At 37.5% G+C, this 21,387-nt stretch overlaps 1 protein-coding gene across 1 annotated transcript in view; it reads right to left on the bottom strand.

Annotated features, from left to right (window-relative positions):
* The window catches only part of SUZ12 (SUZ12 polycomb repressive complex 2 subunit), a 41,543-nt gene extending 21,497 nt beyond the window's left edge, over nucleotides 1–20,046 (bottom strand). The window contains exons 1-5 of the mRNA XM_004385394.2: nucleotides 19,557–20,046; nucleotides 17,245–17,291; nucleotides 17,089–17,153; nucleotides 12,951–13,019; nucleotides 2,022–2,071 (exon numbers count right to left, since the gene is read on the bottom strand). Coding sequence (XP_004385451.1) covers nucleotides 2,022–2,071; nucleotides 12,951–13,019; nucleotides 17,089–17,153; nucleotides 17,245–17,291; nucleotides 19,557–19,830 — 505 coding nt within the window. The 5' untranslated portion in view covers nucleotides 19,831–20,046. The remainder of the gene's footprint in view (nucleotides 1–2,021; nucleotides 2,072–12,950; nucleotides 13,020–17,088; nucleotides 17,154–17,244; nucleotides 17,292–19,556) is intronic.
* Nucleotides 20,047–21,387: the final 1,341 nt, after the last annotated feature.

Raw genomic sequence — 21,387 nt, 5'->3', positions numbered from 1 at the left:
AAAAAACATAAAAATGCTACCCAGGTTACTTCTATATAAAAGAGGGACCAAATCTATAGCAACACTAGAAGTTAACACCAGCTGCTAATACAGATATGTTCGGATTTCAAATTTCTTACTTAAAAAACCTGATAAGTGATGAAACTCTTCTAATATATCAATTTATTTCTTATTAAGGCTTTATTCCATTGCATTAAAAAGATATATACACAAATCTAAGATGGACAAGCTGAGAGGCATTCTAACTATTTTGAAACCTTTCCTAGCGTGCTTTTAGCTCTTTTAATAAAAGACTATAGAGTTTTCTTTGTATAATAGCTAACATACTGTTATATACCATTGGTAGTAGTTGTTTCAGTTGTTTTACTACTGTTTTTTAAAAATATGATGCAATAACAGGAAATTCTTCACCTATTCTAGGTTCTAAGGCAATTAAAGTTTTCATCATTAACTGACTGCTCTAACAGGGATCACAATAGAGAGTCCCCAACATAGCTAGAGGAAAGCGTAGAACAAAATTCAAACTCACAAAAAAAGACCAGACTTACTGGTCTAACAGACTGGAGAAACCCTGAGAGTATGACCCCTGTACACCCTTTTAACTCAGTACTGAAGTCACTCCTGAGGTTCACCCTTCAGCCAAAGGTTAGACAGACCCATAAAACAAAACAATACACGTGCTCAACCATGTATATGAGACTAAATGAGCACACCAGCCTAGGGGCAAGGACAAGAAGGCAGGAGAGGACAGGAAAGCTGGACGAATGGAAATGGGGAACCCAAGGTCGAGAAGGGGAGAGTGTTGACATGTTGTGGGGTTGGCAACCAATGTCACACACACACTCAAAAAAAGTCTATTAATTGTTTAATGAGAAACTAATTTGCTCTGTAAACCTCCACCTAAAGCACAATTTAAAAAAAAAAGGAAGTTTTCATCATTAGCCTTTATAACTTAAAGTTCAAACAAAATTGCCAACCAAAAGGGCTAATTCTAAGAAATTTAATTTTATGAAAACACTTTTTTCTATTTTCAACTTATTTATTATCTCCTGAAAATGATGGCTCTGAACAAGGTAAGATAATATTATACAGCTTTTTCTCTAATAATAGTAAAGCACTACAAAAGTGTGGTTTAGAGATAAAAGCTAGAATCTGATCTATTTAGATATAAGCCAGATGAAACTAACATTTACCTTCAAGAATAATCACACACAGCACTGATGACTATCTCTTACACACCAACTTCTAAATCTACTTAAAACTTAATGGATAGCAGAAAGTAACAAGGAAACTGGGCTACGAACAAGAGCTTATGTATAAAGTCTACCTGCAATTTTTAAAAGCAAAGTACCTTAAAATTTGTTCCTCAGAAAACCAGCTTCTGAATTACTTTGGGTTCTGGATTAAAATGCAAGCTCCAAAGCTCCCATAAACCTGCTAAATCTGAGACTTTGTAGGGTCCAGGAATATGTATTTTAAACAACCTGTCAAAATGTTTCTATAAACACTAAAATTTAAGAACCACTGTATTTGTGTGTGTGTGTGTGTATGTGACACAGTCTAAGCTACCATTATCTCTCCCCAGGATCACTGCATTTCCCTGCCAGCTGTTAGAGCTCTCTGGGTTGATTTTTGCCTCCCTAGAGTGTATTTTTCACATGGACATGACAGTGGTCTTTTAAAATCTAAACCAGGTCATGTTGCTTCCCTGCTCAAAATCCTCTACTACTTTTAAGTTTGAGTTGCAAGTTACATGCCCCACATCTTATCAATGACCACATAAAGCAGTAACTGAAATTGCTAGAGAGGTCAACTAAAGAAAAATTAAGTTATCAAAATGAACATCCTTTACACTGAATACAATTTTATAAATTTACACCAAGAATATTAAAATTTTTAAAAATATTCACAGAGGTATTTTGCTGTTAGAATGGTGAAAATACACAACAAAACCTTCACCAATTCTACAATTTCCACATGTACAATTCAGTGACTGATATATTTAATTTTAAAGTACATACCATTTTTGTGGAAGAAACCAGTAAATGTAAGCTGCAGATGAGCTGACAAGCTAAACAGAACAAACAAAAATTTTATCAGTTTAATGTTCTGTGATAAAATAGCCTAGACTTTAAACTATAACATTAAAATCAAAATTACTTCAGCTAATTTATATTTGATTTTCTCATTCTTAATTACTATTTAGGCCCATAACTCCATGCTTTCCCTATTAAAAGATAATGTCCATACACTTAAAAAATATATATAACCCAAAAATAAAAACAAAACACAGACACACCAGGAGTAAAGCAGAAAAAAACAGACTACTGAGTGAGAGACAAGATAATTTACTGAACTTTAGTGTCTTGCCTATGAAACAGGGACAGGTTTCCCTTCCCACCTCTCAAAAGGAAATTTTTATAAGGGTAGCTAAATCCATGCAAATTATTTGAATGTTTCAATATTTTAAAGCTATGGAAATTCAACCTTCCTAACAAATGATACAAAACCATTACTTTCCACTTAAATTAGGGATGAAATACATAATTACAAATCTGTAGATTTGTAATTTAGCTACTCAGTTTCAATGTGTCATTTACACTTTTAATTTTAATAATTATGGAAAAGGAATGAAAGCATGAACTACAGTGATCTTTTTGATTTGAATAACATCTGCTAACACTGGGAAAACTATTAAGATGGTACAGAATAAACTACTATCAACAGGCTTTCATAGTACCCTTAAACTACAAGAGAGCAATTTCTGTGTTGATCAGGGGCCATTCATAACTTTCCTAGGCATAGTGTCTGTGGTGTGATAGAGACAGACCAGATTATAGTCCACTGTATAGAACAGAGGGAGTCCCTGAGTGGTGCAAATGGTTAACGTGCTCAGCTGCTAACCAAAAGGTTGGAGGTTTGAGTTCAACCAAAGGAGCCTTGAAAGAAAAGCCTGGCGATCTACTTCCAGAAAAATTAGTCACTGAAAACTCTATGGAGCACAGTTCTACTCCGACACACATAGGGTCACCATGAGTTGGAACTGACTTGACAGCAACTGATTTTATAGAGAATAGACGGTTAGGAAATGGAAACAGTAATGATCTCGTACTCAAAATTTTTACTAGTGAAAAGAAGGAAAGTAAATAGGTAAAAGGCAGTAAGGATCAGTAAAGGGAAAGGCTGCTTTTTTTTTAAGTGATAGTGACAATTTAGACATTTTTATAAGGGAAAGATAATAGAAGGATAATGAGGCAAGACAGTATTAAGGAGCAAGAAATGATTGGAAATTAGTACATATTATAAATAAGTTATTAGCCATGTAACTTTGCCCAGGATGCCTCTTTTTCTAAGATAGAGAAATAAAAAGCAAGTGAATACATAATTCAACAGAAGATGCAATAATGTCTCTATCTTCTTAGTGAGGGAAGCCATGAAACCATCTCCTAAAAAAAACTGTCTTGAAGGGTATACTTAAATAAAGGATGCTAGGGTATTAGTAGAGGACAAAAGGACTAGGGAACAGTAGAAGATCCCAGTGGAGTTAGAAAACATAAATGAGGGAAAAACTAATAAGAACTAACATAAATTTTGTCAACAAAAATAAAAATGGTATACAATGGGATTCCTAAAAACAGGTAATTCATATAGTATAAATGATTTTACATTACTCACTTTCTGATATGAATGAAATTCATTTTAAAAGCATATCAAGAACAGGAGGAGAGAAGGGCTGACTTATATAAAGGGGGCATGAGGGAATTTGGGGGTTCTTTATCTTGATTGCAGTGGCAGTTACCTGACTGTATGCGTTTTGAAAACTCAGAACTACACACCAAAAAGAGTGAATCTGATATTGTTGATGTGCTGTGAGACTGTTAACCATTGTCATAGGGCAACATGTGTAGTAACCGTTAAATGAGAAACTGTTTTGTTCTGTAAGCCTTCATCGTAAGTGAGAATAGCAGCACAACTGGAAGAGTGTACTCAATGTCACTGAACTGTGCATGTAGAAATTTTTGAAATGGTGTATCTCTGGCTATGTGTATTTTCACCAAAAAAAAAGGTTGAGAAGTTAGAGGGTTGACATGTTGTGGGGTTGTTAACCAATGTCATAAAACAATATGTGTACTACAGTTCTGTAAGCCTTCACCTGAATTTAAAAAAAAAAAGTGAATCTGACCGTATGTAAACTATAATTTTTAAAAAGTACATTAGGACGACTGACTGCAAAAGGACACAAAGGAAATTTTCAAGGTAAAGGATATGTTTTATATCTTGACTGTGGTGACGATTACAAGTGCACACATTCGTCAAACTCAAATTATATACTTAAGATGGGTACATTTTACTGTATGTTAGTTGTACTCAAAGTTGATTTTTAAAAAGCACATCAGCCATCTGAAAAATTTACATGACATTTTATTAAAAAGATTGCTAGCACTTTCCTATAAAAAATAGTTCCATAAATGTCACCTTACAAATCAGGATTAGCTAAACTCCAAAACATAAGAGGACAGAGAAAAGTATTCTAAAATTTCCACATGCTGAAGATAATCCATTAGTTACCACCAAGCTATCCTATTATTAGTTGCTCCAACTAAACCTACACACTACGCACGTTAATTTTCCTAAAACACCATTTGGTATGTATCATTTCATCCCTTTCTCCTTCTAAGGAGTCCCCACCGCCAAATGTTTGTTTAGTCATCTACAATACTTTTATCTCCACTAAATACTTAAGTAGAGAAATAGAATTCTGGCTCCAGTTATTAGCTGTGACCTGGTATCTGTAAAATTAGAATATTACCTCTCAAGCTTGTGTGGCTTGCATAAAATAACAAAGTATCCAGCAAGGTACTCTCTCCCTCTTCTACAAAAACCCCACCTCCAACCACCTGAAAGCTTAATGATCACCTCTTACCTTTATAAACACTTATAATTACCACTTCTTTGGCACTATTTTTTCATACACATTCTTTCTCAACAATGAGGTATAAACTCATATGTAACCGAGACTGTATCACTGTCACTAGCAGTGTCTTACAGAAAGACAAAAATGCTTTTCATGAGGATAATGATGTCCTCCTAGAGTAATAAGCTCTTTAAGGGCAGGGATCATGGCCCATTATACAGGTAGTCCTCAATTTACAATGAGCTATGATGAACCCCACTTACAACCATCTGCTTTTTTTTTGGGTACATCTTATCATTAGTAATATATACTACATACAATGTTGCAGCTTGTAATTTGCTGATGTTATCATATTTGTAAGTTTATATGTAATGTTTCCAACCCCCAAAGACCAGATGCATAAAGATACTGTTAATAAAAGGCAATACTTAACGTTAGAACCAGCTTACAACAGCGTCATTGGAACAGAACTGCTAATAATTCAGGGACTACCTGTACTGCAGTACTAATAGTATTATTTACCTTGCTTTTATGGAACATTTGATTCTAAACTCCAACTTTGAAAGGTCAGAAACATTATCTTGCATTGATCTACTCCAGAAAATATTTTACAGCAGTGTTACTCAAAATGTCGTCTGCAAACTGATGTCATTAGGTAAACTGTTACCATTCCACAAGATAAATAACAAGTAAAAAATTGAGAATAAGACTTCAAAAACCTTTTATGGTAATTTAACAGTGCCATACATCCAAGCATGTGATCAGCGTATTTTACAAAAGTATCACTCTAAAAAATACTGGAAGTGAAAAACGAACAAATAAAAGAAAACAATCCCTTCAGCACAGACATGTTGAGACACTGGTTTAAGTAAGATAGCCTGCATATTCGTCCAACATTACCAACATTGTTGCCTTTAGAAAAGGAATTACGAATTTCAATTAACTAACTTAAAAAATAACTTTGGGAATGTGGCTTGCTATGAACAACTTCTACTCCCTCACTAAAAGTAAACACTCTGATAATGCACCTAGAATAAAGTGAAGTGAGGCCCAGTTGACTCCTTCCATAGATGACTTCATCTGAGGAAAGAGGGCAAAGTTTTCTTTTCCTTCCTGATTCTCTCTCTTCCCTGCCTTACAGCTACTGTGTCCACATTTTAATTGGTTAAGCTGGATCAGAGGAAGGGAAAGAAAATAAACATGTAAAGTTGGTCAGGCCTATTTGTCTTAGGCTGCACTGGATCCAGTTTACATGACCAGATAAGATATGAGATAAGGATCTGGTTCATCTACCTGATGTGTTCCCTCTTCACATCTCCTCAGGGAGCAAGCAATATGGCAATAGGCAACTAGATGAGGAATTTGAAATTTTGGGATATTAGATTCCAAGCACAAACATCTGACAGATCTGAAGCAGTCTACAGAATGAGGTTAAGTTCATAAGAGACTAACATTTTGAAACAAGCTTCATGTAGGAACCTCAACCTTTAATAATCATCAGATCCTATTAAGTAACCAAAGTTTTTATGCTAGAAAAAAACCAAGATTAGTGCCTCTAACTTCTACACATTAATCTGATAGCTGCAAGTATAAGATTTCATTTCTAGGGTCATAGCTGTATTCAAAACAGTAAGTTATTTGGCACCTGCACTATTAAGATGCTAGCTACCCAATTTTTCTTCCATGTTTAATCCCGAGAAGTATAAAGCTGAACAATCATTGACTACATCAAGTCCATTATTCTGGAATTCAGGGTCTCAAAAATATGGGGTTCAGACAAAAATGGAACACTCTGTAGTGAGAAGATAAAGCTGAATTGGTATGTATGTGTGTATGGGGGTAGGATCCATTATTTTTAAGTGAATCACCTTCCATAAGAATAGTAAATGAAAAGATTATTATACATCTAAAGATTATATAAAGAAATTTTTTTTTAATTTGTTTTGGAACACTCTGCTTTAATGATCAGATATGCTCAGTGGCACCTGATGAGGCAGCTTCAGGAACAGATATGTAAAAAGAAATTTACGTACTATAGAACTATAAATAATGAATCCGTGAAACATGACATGGATGAATCTGGAGGACATGCTGAGTGAAACAAGTCAATCACAAAAGACAAATACTTTATGGTCCCACTATTATAAAAAGAATAGATATACACACAGAAAGCAAAGCTCTTTGATGGGTTACCAGGGATGGGAGAGAGACAGAGGGCGAATCACTTTCTAGACAGTAGACACTTGTTACTTTGGATGATGGGAAAGGCAATCCCAAATATGGGTAAAGTCAGCACAACGTGACCAAGGTAAACAGACAAAGTACACAAGAAAAAGGGACAATTTTATTTTATTTTTTTTAGCTTTAAGGAACAGAAATTTATTTTCTCACAGTTCAGAGGCTAGAAGTCAAAATTCAGGTCACAGCCTTTAGGGGAAGGCTCTTGAAAAAGGGACAATTTTAGTAAATGCTGTAACACAATTTTGCAACAACACTAAAAACAACCAAAATATATGTATGTGGTTATGTAGGTAGATATGGATGCATGTATGTTTATAGGAAGGCATATATGAGAAAACGCATGTGCATGTATAGGTGTATCTGTAGACATATGTCTACACAAGCTTGTATGTGCTGTGTATATATCAACTTATATAACAAACCACACAGGGGCACACTTATGGAGTCTTCCTAGACATATCCAAACAACTCGCAGGATTAGTTTACTGGGTGAAAAGGCTTGGGGCCATAGTCTCAGGGGACAACTGGCATAACACAGTTCACAAAGATAATGTTCTACATCCTAGTTTGGCGAGTAGTGTGTCTGGAGTCTTAAAAGCTTGCGAGTGGCCATCTAAGATACACCTATTAGTCTCTACTTATACAGGGCACAAGAGAATGAAGGATATCAAAGGCTCAAAGAAGAAACCAGTCTACGGGACTAAGAGCCCACGTGAACCACAACCTCTTTTAAGGTGAGACCTTAAGAACTAGATGGTACCCAGCTATCACTACCGGGACAGAATGGAAGGTCCTGGATAGAACAAGAGAAAAATGTAGAACAAAATTCAAATTCCTAAAAGGCCAGACCTACTCGACCAATAAAGGCTAGAGGAACCCCCCGAAACCACTGCGCTAAGATAACCTTTGAACTTGGGATTGAAGCTATTTCTGCAGGTCACCTTTCAGCCAAATTATAGATTAGCTTATAAAATAAACAATATCACCCATGAGGAATGTGCTCCCTTAAACAGTTAACTATGTATATGAGACCAAATAGTCAACAGTTACCCAAAAGCAAAGATGAGAAGGGGAAGGGAAGCTAGATCAATGGAAACAGAACAATCAGAATGGAAAAATCGAAAAAATAAGAATACTGACACATTATAAAAACTGTAACCAATGGCACTGAACAATCTGTATAAAAATTGCTAAAGGGGAACCAAATTTATTGTATAAACTTTCACTTAAAACACAATAAAATATTATTTTAAAAAAACTGATGGCCCAGATTCTGAAAAAAACAACTAAAATTCAAGAGTGAAAATATGTCACTTTGAAAATAATTTCAAACTGATAGTCAAGACAGGATCGTTGGAAAAAAGAAAAGAGGAGGACAATCAAATCTTACCAAGATGGAAAAGAAATAGGACCAACTTAAGAAGTGGCCTGAAGTTTTAAAAATGTGGCTGAATCCACAAAAGAGAAGGGCAGGGGAAAACCTTTAATGCAATGCTTCCATTTAAATAATTTAATGGCTTTCTCACAATAAAGACCAACATCTTGACAAAGCCCACAATGCCCGCCAGTATCTGGTGATAGCCTTATGCTCCAGCCTCATCTCATGTCACTCTCTAGCCTCTTCTGAGTTCCTCAAATGACTTATCATACTCCCTTTACCTAGAACCATCTGCCTGCTTACACTCCCTCCAGTGGCATCACTACGGTTGGTGTCATCCAGTGCAGTAATTTATGGTGTCACACTCCTCCAACCACTGGGGGTGGGCAGGGGCAGACAGCAAACCCCACCCTGCACGGCCAGAGTAGCCTGGCCCAGCCCTTTCCTGCGGCTCCCTGCAACTCCTCCTCTCTCCCATTGGCTAGGGTGGAGATCCTCCTCACTGCCCAATGGCGGGCATGGCAGCCCAGCCACCAGCACCCTAACTGGTGGGTGACGGGGGAGGGAAGGGGTGTGTGTGTGAGGGTGGTGGTAGTGAGGCATTACTGCACCGGGTGACACCAATCCTAGTGACTGGCAGGTGGTGAGGGAGTGGTGGTGACAAGTGACCACACTGGGTGATGGTGTGACACCAACCCTAGTGACGCCACTGCCTTGGCGGCCCCTCCCCCAACAGCATCTCGGCTGCTGTTGGGTAACCTGGAGACATTTTGGTGTCACCCTGAGTGTCAGGAGGTGCAGTCCACAACCCCTACACCCTTCTAGTGATGCCACTGCCTCTCCCCTGCCCCATTTTACTCCAATATCCATCTTTCAAATCTCAGGTCATTGCTTCAGGGAAGCGTTCCCTGACCTATCCCTATTCCCAAATCCTACACCTCAAACAGGTGCTGGTTCTCCTGCTCTGTACATGCATAGTTTTCCTATACTTTCTTACAGAACCTATTTTATATTTAGTATATGATTATCTCTTCTCCCCCTAGACACTAAGCTCCATAAAAGGAGGGTTTTCATCTGGTCTGCTTACCATTACATCTCCTCTAAGGCTTAGAGTACCTAGGACATGGCATGTGAAGGAAATGGGAATCCCAGAAAAAAACAGATTCAGATCTCACTATAGTACAAAAAGATGTTTAGAAAGGGGGATGTTTAGAAAAGAAGAATTACCAATGCCTAAGAAATTCAAAAGCTTACACTGTAATGTGGAAAAAGAAGTTATAAAAGGTACTTTGCCTTGTCAACCTACTAAGAATACAGACTTAAACATATACCCCTAGTAAAAGTTCTAGTTCAGGTATCTTTTGAAGGGACTTCTCCAGCTACTAACAGTAGGCCATAAACAGAAGAATAAGAGAGGACACATTCTGCTTCTCATTTGGCCCTGAGAAACACTTCTGGAGGCAACTCCAATTTGGAAATCTTTTCATGATGCCTTTCAGTCAGTGGAGATGCCCTTAGGAGACAGGAGTTACAACAAGAGAGTTCCAGAATTGGTAGGATTGATAGCACAAGGAACACTTGGGATCTTGCTAGGTTGGAATACTACAAAAAGCAAGAAATTTACTCTATAAGCCATAGTCCTTGGTCAGAACCCAATCCACAATAAATTCCAAACTGGAGTACCAGAAACAAAAGCTTAAAAAGATATAAGGCATTTTATCAGACATTCTAAAAATAAAACACAGATGTTTTAAATATACATAACCACACCAAAAAGGCACATCAGGCAAGAAAAACCCAGGGACCAGAAGTGCCATCACTACGAATTTCTAAAATTTGCTAATTGCAGGTACCCTGCAAAAAAGAAAAAGAAACAATATGCATAGACAGTAAACTGTATTCTGGAATTTTAAGGTTACAAATGACAATTCTGGTCTATTGTCATGAATTAACTGATACCTTAGAGAAATAAAAACAATGAAATGTCCCATGTTTTTCTCTTCTTTCTGTCAGCTGCTTCCCCTAAATTAAATGCCTACAATTATCTGTGACTAGTAAGACAACTGTAGATCTAGCTTATAAAAGACATAAAAGATCCTGGAAGATCAGCTTCTTTCGCACAGATAATGCTGGGGATTTGACTTCGTTTGTAAGTCACTACAAATGTCATAATTAGTTCTGGCATTTGGTTGTTCTCACTTTGGAGCTTAAGCATTGTTATATTGTTTTATATCTTGATACTGCCCCTGGAACTTTGGGGAATGAAATAAATTGGGCTTGGGAATGGAGATATTACAATTTTGGAAGTGCTGAAAAAGTCTCCCAAACTGCAACTGTTGAACGGGTCCAGGATCCAATCAAACTGAATGAGATCTTTATGTCTGAGATGCTACAGAAAAAGAATGGAGGAATAAAGATATCTCTGTACATGATTTAAGGTTTTAACTTCGACTGATGTCTTAGAACAACAAAGATTTAGCTTGTTTTCTCTTGAAGAATTTGACAACAGAATTTACAAGTTTTATGGTGCTGGCATTATATATTGGTCTTTAGGGTACTTCTGACAGCCCTGTGTGATTATTTTAGAACAATGCCCAGTTTGAGAAATACACTGTAGTAACTTAGTAATATAGGGTCTTGGGGTAAACTTCAAATGAAGCAATTTCCCAATTCATTTTAGTGCCTCTGGGAGCAGCACACTGAGGCATACATAGAAGATCCTAGGGGGTTGAAGAGGCCAACTCAGTTTCAAGTGGAACTAAGGATCAAAACAATGGCCTTGCAAAATGACAAGCAGAATTTTACATAACCCTCTGATGTTTCTGTGAGTTGGTTAACAACACTCCTGTTACAGTACTGGCCTACCTACTGAATCCACTGGTTTAAAAGGAACAAAATATACCAGGGGAGTGATCGTCCAGAGAGAATTGGCCAGTCTAATCTACCTCCCTCACAACACACACTTTTAAGGTATGTGTAATATTTATCAAAGCCAATGTCACAATGAGACAGCAGCAGGGTTTTGCAGCAATGAAGGTAGAACTTTGATGGGGAAGATAAAAGGGTCAAGTTTTCTTCTTGGTTCATTCTTTCTTCTCATTTAGGACTTGAAGGATGGAGGGCAAACTAGTAAGGTGGTCAGGAAAAAATAAGCAGGGAGGTTAAAGCAGGCTGACTGCAGTTTATACCTTAAGTAAAAAAGGCACTGAGGATCCCAAGAGCTGTCTAGGGTAGGTAACCAGACAAGGATTTAGAATAGAAATTCAAGCCAAGAATAGAGTGTATATCCACTGGGAGTATACTCAATCTCAATCCTCTCTTTTATAGTACTTCTTGGGCAGTGGTAGACAGACTAAACAAAGATTTGGGATCTCAACTTTTAGCTAATTAGTTGAGGACCATCCAGATATGGAAATACAAATTACACTTTGGTCCTAACAAGATTCCAAAATGTAAAGTGAAAAATGTGATTTTCAATTTTTTTTAAAAATCACCTAATTCTAAAGCCATACTTAAAATATAAATGACTGCAAAAATATATTCCTATACCAGTCACTAAAACAATGAGAAACCATAAACGAAGTATCATTAATCCAGTATTTATCCTAATCTAAGTTGGTAAAATGTGATTAAAAACTTTAAGGGAAATCCATCTTGGCAATTTTTCCAACTCCATTTTAAAATCTAGTTGTTTTAGTTCTGCATTCTCTCTAAAAAGTAGTCAATGAATGAGCAAATAACCATCCAAATCCTTGTTTTTCTTTAGAACAGCATTCAACTTTCTTTAGTACATATATAAAGAACAACTGAAACAGCACAGTGTCTAGATTAGACAGTTATTAGGCTAATCAGAAGATTTAGAGATTAGTTCTGTATATCATATTTTAAGTTGTATCATCCAAAAGGGTCAAGTTTCTAAACTATCATGGAAGGAAGCATTTTTCAAATATAAAATAAAGTTGGGAATATTTTGCTTAAAAGATTTAAATGAGAGGAAGGACTGATATATAAAAAGTCTCTCTCATATGAACATGATTACTTAGAAGAGATGTGATGCTGTGAAGCACCTGCCACAGCACCTAGCACACAGTAAGTATACCATAAATGAGAGTCTTCATCTCTGCAGTAGGATAAGACCAACTGCAGAGTTACAAAGAGAGACTTTGATTCAAGATGCAAGAAACTGGTAACAAAAGGCAAGTTCCCTAACATTGGAGATACTCAAGCTGAGGCTTAAGGACTCTCTGCCAGGGATGCTGTAGAAGGAATTCCTGATTTGTGTATGAGTTTGGACCAACTGAGTTCTAGGGTTCCTTCTAACTCCTTATATCAAGGTGATCACTAGGGAAATGATCACTATAATTTTTCCTCTTTCCTCAATTATATCACTTAATGTAAACTGATAGGTTATCTTACCTATGAGATTCTTGCTCTCCTTTCATTTTCTCTACTTTTGATAACATATCATCAACTTTAAATGTTTTCCTGGAAGAAACAGATAAACAAAAATAATCACTTCTCAACTGGGAAAAACAAACAAATCATACTTTATTGTCACTATAAGTAGGCAAGATGGAAAACTGATTTTGATTATTTTTAGTAAGAAAATTCATGGGCAATTAGCTATAACAATGAATACTTTTAAGAAAGCGTATGTCAAAGTACAGCAGCTAAGCCTTCAAACTCCAAAGGTTTCCATGAAACCTTTTACAATTATTCCCAATCCAGAGTGACTTCTCCTTACACATGGCACTGGGTTTATATTTGTCATTTAGTCTCCTACATATGAAACTAGATGATAAGCTCCTGAAGGGCAGACTGCTTTTCTTCAAAGAAAACCATGTAGTGCTTGGCATAGTGCCATGTTTTACTGGTAGGTATTCGAGTATCTGTTAAACTGAGCCAAACAAATGCAAATTATGTATATTTTAAAACATTCATACTCTATTAAGTACCCTGACAAATTATGTATTGCTACGATCACATAAAAATGGATTTCTATAAAACATATGAAGTTTATAAGGCATTCTCAAAAACTATTAGCAAAGCCTAAAGTTAAATGATAGGTCATATTGAAGAGATAGTTATAACTATCACAAAAAAGATTTAAGTTTAGGGGACATGCCCATCAAATAATAAAATTATTAGCTTTTAACTTGACAAGTTTAAGAAAAAAAGTAATTCATTAATTGGAAACAAACGTTTCCCTTTATACTAATATGTTCTCTTTAAATTTAGTACTTTAAAAGCGTAATGTATTCCACATTAATTTATCACTTCATAAAACTTGAATACAGATACTAGAAATTACCATTTGCTCATTCCTCAAAAACAACTATTGTAATCAACCCCTATAATTAAAACTATCAGCAAGAAATGTTAATGTAAATACATTGCAATAAATACTGATAGGAAGAACAGAACTGACACACTGACACAATCTATGTTTCAGGTGAACGGGAATAGCCTCTGTTAACATAAGACCTTTTTTCTAAAAAAAAGCTTCTCTCTTTACCTTCAGAGTTACTGAAAACTTCAATATTAAAATTTTATCCAATAGAGAATAGAAAGAAGTACTTTATGAAGGATGGTAATGCATTTTCAATCTCCACAGATAAGAGAGAAGGAAGAAGAATGCAGGACTATTTACAAAGAACTTTACAGTATAAATATGAAAAGTACTATTAAGGAGGGCTGTGAAGTTACTGGAAACGTCTAAGAATAATGTTTATATTTATATAATGATTAAGAAGGAATTCTATTTGTAAGAAGAAAGACAAGACTATAAATTCCAACATTATGAAGTTGTGCATAGGAGGAGTACATAGGAGAACTGAGTATTAACCACCATCTGAAACAGATGAGATCATAAAGGCAACTCAGCCTTCCTTAGGAAAAAACAAAACAAACAAACACCATAAGCAACTACACAAACACAGACCCTCTTCCAACACCAAGTATTTCTTTTCTTTAGAAAGGTACTGCTGTTCTCAGTTTTAACAAGGGAAATTGTTATTATCAAACTCATTGCTGTCGAGTCGGTTCTGACTCATAGTGATCCTACAGGACAGAGTAGAACTGCCCCATAGAGTTTCCAAGGCTGTAATCTTTATTGGCTGCCACATCTTTCTCCCATGGAGCAGCTTGTGGGTTCAAACCACCGACTTTTAGGTTGGCAGCCCAGCACTTAACCACTGCAAAAGGTCATTGAAAGGAGAATATTTTAAAAATTCAAGCAATTTGAGGAAATTTTCTTGGGAGGGTTCAGAAACAGCTCACACAAAACCTAGTGAAATGGATTCAATAAAAGATGCCCTTCTCCTCACCTGTTATTTCTGTTGTGTCAGTGTAGTGCTAGCACATAGAATTTTAATACTTCTAGGAAGTGAGACTAGAGTATAACGTGTGTTTAACAATATAGCAAGTTATTCAATACAACTGAGTGTAGGACTTCAAGTTTATTCCAACAACGGATATTAATACTGTTGTAACACTAAAAAGGAGTCCAAAAACATTCTGAACAAAAGGCACAATCACTGGGCAAATCACCAACTAGATGACAGCGCTCATTTGAAGATGAGTTGTGGTATAATTTGTTAAAAATTAGTCTTATACTATATAAGCCAGGCAGATAACAAAAGAATTAAGTGATTCCTTAGCATTTTTGTATAGACATAAACTAAGTGGGATTTATATATTTCTTGGCTAGCAAACTGCTTCCTTAAAGCTAAAATTACTTGAAGTGCAATAATTAAGAAAATCAGTTTCCACTACCAAGCCTTAAAATTGCCTCCGCCCACTGGCGGACAGCAGAAATGTATCTCACGATGAGACAAATAGTCTAATAAACATGACAGGAAAATGATGAACTTAGATTTTAAGTAGTATTTTTCAATTCAATTATAGATCAACTCAAACTTATTTTAAAATAACTTGTTTTTAAAATTAAAATCAGGCAACATCATAAATAACAACTCAATTGTCTTCCATATTAAAAAATACTTTAATGGAAAAAAAAAACCCTAACTACTAAATCAAATTATTATTTTTATAAATCAGGAGTCTAAACACTATGGCCCATGGTCCAAATCTGGCCTACCACCTGTTTTTATACAGCCTATGAGCCAAGAATGATTTTTACAGATAAACATTTGCAATCCGTTTGATGATTTTAGAAAAACACCAAACCCACTGCTGTCCAGTCAATTCTGACTCATAGAGACCCTGTAGGGCAGAGTAGAACTGTCCCTTAGTATTCCCAAGGAGGGGCTGATGGATTCGAACTGCCGATCTTTTGGTTAGCAGGCGAGCTCTTAACCATTGTACCAGCAGGGCTCCCCATTAGATGATAAGAAACACTAAATATAAAACTCAACTAAGGGAAATATTGTCTACCTCCCAACCATGTCAAAAAAAAAAAAAAGGAATCCCACACTTCTCACTAGTAGGCCTATATCACAAAAAATTGTACCAATTATTACTATAGTTAGAATTTTGTCAATAAAAACGCGTGGACATTTGTTGTCTCTCTTTATATCTAAGTACCTACATAACACCCTCGATTTTGCCTCCTGGCCCACAAAGTCTAAAATATGTTTACTATCTGGTCCTTCATACAGAAAGTTTGCTGATCCCTGGCATAGATCAAATAATGGAGTACACAGACAAAGAGCTGACAAATTTAACTCTGTCGACTAATTCATCTGTTTCCTAGTTATTTAGGTGCTTGGCAAGTTTTACCTATTAGTAAATGCAATGCTCTTTCTCTAGGTTCAGAAAGAATCCCAGAAGTTTTAACATTTCAATCCTTCAAAATACACCTAGATACATCTACAAAGCTCAACTATGTCTTTATATAGAAAAAGTGATGACTACTTAATAACCAAAAGAATCCCCAAAGTAGTTTAGTTTATTTAGTCTACTCAGATAGCTTAATGGTTTTACTAAAACTAAAATAACACCAGAACTGAATGCTGAATAGAAAAAGTTCTCTCCTTTAAATTTAAACTTGTTCACTTGATATGCTCGATAAATATAATCTTTCATCTAGAACAAGAAACTGGCATTCCATATTATTACATACGGTTAAGTGCTAAAAGTTACATAGCAAAAAATAAGCTCTAACCCACACCTCCAGACTCTACTTTAAGACCAGATGATTAAGTCTTGTTTTTTCAGAACGTTCATCCTAGTGATTTCAAAAGTGTTACCCCTTCAGTAAACCATCATCAAAAATATTAAATGAGACTTTCTGAACCTATCATTACAGGAGCTAATTCTTTATTGTTAGACATATAAGATACTGTTAAATACTAGCAGCATAAGAAAAAAACACTAATTTCATTCATTTCACTACTGAAATTTCTATTAGGAAAAAAATTTGGTAATAAACTGGGATTTACAAACTAGCACCAAAAATCACTTTGCAACTAATTCAACCAGTCACTCTTCCACCTCAGTTTTCATATTTAATCTTTAATTAGAAATAGTACTTAAAAAAAAAAACAACTTTAACATTCTTTGATCAGTTTGAAATAAGATTCACAAAACGTACCTTTTGATGTTTGTTCTGGAGTTTCGATGAGACATGTAAGTAAGAGTTCTGTGCAAAAATATTGGCTATAAAAAAAGTTTCAAAAATATTAAAATTAAATAACAATGAAGTTCTTAAGAACAAAAATTATATTGCTGAATTTGGTTGATTACTTACCGCTATGAGATTTCGAGTTCGAAGAAATCTATAGATCTGTGTTGGTTCTAGGTAACAGGGAACAAAATCCAAACATTATCTAAATTTTCTTATCACTTAACTTGTCAGGAAAATACCAACCCAGCCTGCGTTATCCCCAATATAAACTGATCACCAGTTATGGAAATCATGTACTAAATATTACACCAAGAAAATATGTACAATAAGATCAAAATACATTCCATTTTTGACATACATTCACAAAATTTATCTCCATTTATTTTAAACATAAAGTTCTTTACGCTTTTGTTCTTAAACCTTGCATTTCTAAGGTACCTATTGTTCTGAACTGAAGAACAGTAGTTAAATTTAACTAATTTAAGCTATTCATAACCCATCTCTTTCCAAAAAGCAGCTGAAATGAGGTAGTCCGAGTCAGGAGAGGAACTATTTATTTGATACCAAACAAGATAAAAATTTCACTTTTTAACTGGTGATTTTAAAAATCTGAATAATAATCAGCCAAAATGGGATGAAACTTTTCCTAGATGTCCTACCACAGATATGTTAAAAGTCAGTATTAAAGACATTCAGAGACACAATTTGTAGCTAAAACCCTCAATGATTATTTTAATTATAGTTTAAATATATGTTTTGCTCAACGTAAACATTACCTCAACACAGATTTTTAAAGCAATTGACAGATTCTCAAAGCAATCTTTTAATGCTGAGTAGTTAAAATTTAATTTGCTAGAATGGATTTAGGGTTCAGATGGAAAATATTGTATACACATATACCATAGTACGTACCAGTTACATTAATGAACTATTAGTACCACGTTTCTTTAAATAAAACAGTATCAAAATCAACTAAATGAGTAGCTATATTAGTAATTAAAGCATTTAAATGTCCCAGAAACTAAGACCAATATTAGAGAATTAAGTTTGTAACCAGATCTAGCTCCTAGTGACAGTTGGCTTCTCCAAGGTGGACTCATCAGAAAGCAAACAGTTAAAACTTTCTTGGAGGATGTCTTCTCATAATTTAGAAAGAATTTTCAAAATTCCCACCTAATCTTCAATTAATTTAGTTTTAATTTCAAATTAAACTAAAAGGAGGTGGAGTCTTTTAGAAAGGATTACCAACATGTATGTTTACTGTCATAGTTCTCCACCATATTTCCAATTACAGCTTCTCCATATTTTTGAAAGTAAATTAAGTAAAAATAAGAATGTGAATCTCTCTCAAGGAGGCTGAATATTCACTTCAATAAAAACTGAAATTTCTTCTATAAAATTCCAATTAGAATTTCATGAAGCACTAACGAGAGAGAATGAAGGGTATTAAACAATGTAATACGTCTTTCCAAGCACAGCTGATACCATGCCTTTAACATATGCCAGGGGAAAATTGTAAATAAAGACATTCAGTGGTAGGGCCGGGTTTATTCAAGTTTCTATACGATATTTATCTATTAAAGATCACCCAACTATAACATCCATTCAAAACTACGAAAGGAAAAGAATGAGGATATAACATTCATTAAAGAACAGTTAGTTTTTATTTATAGTCGTGATGTTTTTTATAAGTTCTATTGTTTGTTTCACAGACACCATGCTCCCCTTTCCAAGTAAGTCATAGTTTCGCCCCCGAAACAGACCTTAAAAACCAAAATTGACAAAAGAAAATGGTCCGGAATTAAGACACGCTAAGGGGCTGATTCCGGAGTTGTCTCCAGAGAAGACGCTTAAACACTCCCCGTCTCAGTTCTGATACCCATAAAATGGGCTGATAGGTTTGAAAGATCTAAAGCATCAAAACGTGTCGTGTTAATATGCAACACCAAGTTAGTGCGAAGGCATTTCAAACTAATGACAATTTGGCCGGCTTTACTGCACTGATCCCTTCACAGGCTTAATTGTGCTTCTCAAAACCTACAACCGAAACCCTTGCACTTTTAGAGTACGAAAGGCACGAAAGAAAACAAGAACTAGTCTTTGGGATCTGCCTGCATCCTCTGTTCCAACTGAAACCTCATCTAAAAGCCGCCTGCTCGGAACGTGGGGCCCCTTTGCCTAACCTCTTGTGTAGACCTCCGGGGAGTCAAGAATCTGCCCGGACCCCCTATTCCACCTCCCCAAAAGGCCCTAGACTTCCAATCTCATTAAGGCGCAAACCCTGAAGGGGGAATATACCCGCCTCGATTTCTCCCTCCACTCCCAAATCAAGTGGGCTCCCGGTGAGGAAGGGGGGCTGCCCAAGAGAAATGTCCCGTCGCCCCAATGCTGGAATAGGCGCAGATCCCTGCCCTCAAAGCCCCGTACACACTCACTCTCAAAGGCCTGGAGGAAAAGCTCGTGGTCAGCCTGGACGTGCTCCATTTTCGGCTTCTTCACCGGTAACACCGCGGCCCCAGCCGCTGCCGCCGCGGAGGAGGACGAGGAGGCCGAGTAACTGCCACCGCCTCCACAGCCCCCGCCGCCGGATTTGCCGCCCGAAGCCGTCGCCGCCGCCACCGCCGCCGAACCCCCGAAGCCGCCTCCCCCGGACCCCGCGCTGGGCCCCGAGCCACCCCCTCCCCCACCGCCGTGCTTCTGAGGCGCCATCGCGGTTCCTGCCTCCTCCCCCCGCCAGCTACCCGCCGGGCGGCCCCGGAGAGTAAGCGCCTGCAATACCAACCGCTCGCCCCAGCAGGCTCCGGCGGACCGAGGGGGGAAGGAGGAGAGAGGGGAGGAGAGGGGAAGGGAAGGGAGGAGGAGAGGAGGGAAGGAGGGAGGTTAAAAAAAAAAAAAAGTGTCTCCTCCTCACAGCTCCGCTCGGCTCCGGAGGCCGCTCACCCTACCCTGGCCTCGCTCCGCCCACTTCCCCCGCCCGGCTCTCTGATTGGACGGCGGGAGCGCGCGCCGCCCGGCTGCCCAGCCCGTTGGCCCGCGGATTCTCCCGTCAGTCACGCGGAGGCGCTTCTCCAGGAGGCCCGGCTTGGTTGGCTCGTGCGCGCGGCCGATCGCGGGCCCGGCCGCCTCTTTGAACTGAATTCGCGGGAAAATTAGGGGTCGGAGCGGCCTTCCTGCTGGCCCCGGTGCATTGTGGGGAGAGAGGGACCCAGAGAGCGGTTTAGAGAGCCGTTTCTCGCCCTCTGAGCGTTGTCAGTCACCGCCCCCAGGGGGGTACAGGACCCCCTGAAGAGAGGCGGGTCTCTGAGGACCTGGGGACGGGGGGCCTGTTAAATGAACTGAGAGATTCATTATAGCTCACCGAGTCTCTAACTTTACAGGAAGGGTCCTTCGTGGGGGTTGGTGTGCCCACGTCGGGGTCAGTTCTTATCTGAGGAGATCTCAAGGCGGGGGTCGCGTCTCCTGTCCCCTCGTCACCGCGTGCCTAACGCCACCCATAGCCAAATCCCACCCAGCAAAGCCCTTGAGAAGACTGGGGGCAGCCGAAGAGTTCGGGCTGCTGCTCTCGGACGCGACTGGGCTCCACCAAAGGGACCGATTTACATTGTAGCAGGGATTTCCGATAGAAGTGAGGAAAACTATTTTCTGTAGGTGCTACGAAGCTTCTGGATCATTGCTGAGATGGTGGCTTCTCAACATGATGGAAGTAAAGCCTAAATACTCGATTTTTTCCCCCCCAGACAGCACAGGAGTGGCTAGAGGGTGCACTGGGTAACTTCTAAAAGTACGTTCACCCTTCTTGAGAACCTATTCTTTTAGTCGCAAAAAAGAGGGAATCCAGTGTTTCGTGGGTCTCGCTTAAAAGAAAGATACACGTATACAGGCCCCATTCAGTTTTCTGATACACGCGTGGCTTGGAATTGAGCTAATACTCTTAAAAATATTTGAATTTCAGGTTGAACAAGATGATCTCTAAGTGTGTCCTTCCAATTCAAATCCTGTGACCTTATATTACATTAAAATGAAACATCTACATAAATCCCAGTCTATAAACATAGAACTATTTCATACTTTCAATAGCATTTTTACAGTTAAATGCAAAACATTGTTTATTTACAAAACGAATCTTGGGAATGGTTATTCAAATTGTTTACAAAACAAGTATCTTTGGAATGGCTATTGAAATAACTAAAGTACCGTCTTTATAAAAACATTTACTATGATAATTAAGAACAAATGGTTCATTTAGCATGAAATTTGGCATTTCAG

The sequence above is a fragment of the Trichechus manatus genome, unplaced genomic scaffold (assembly GCF_000243295.1).
Source record: "Trichechus manatus latirostris isolate Lorelei unplaced genomic scaffold, TriManLat1.0 scaffold00138, whole genome shotgun sequence".
In the NCBI taxonomy this organism is placed as follows: Eukaryota; Metazoa; Chordata; class Mammalia; order Sirenia; family Trichechidae; genus Trichechus; species Trichechus manatus.
This window is presented reverse-complemented; position numbering and strand designations above follow the sequence as displayed.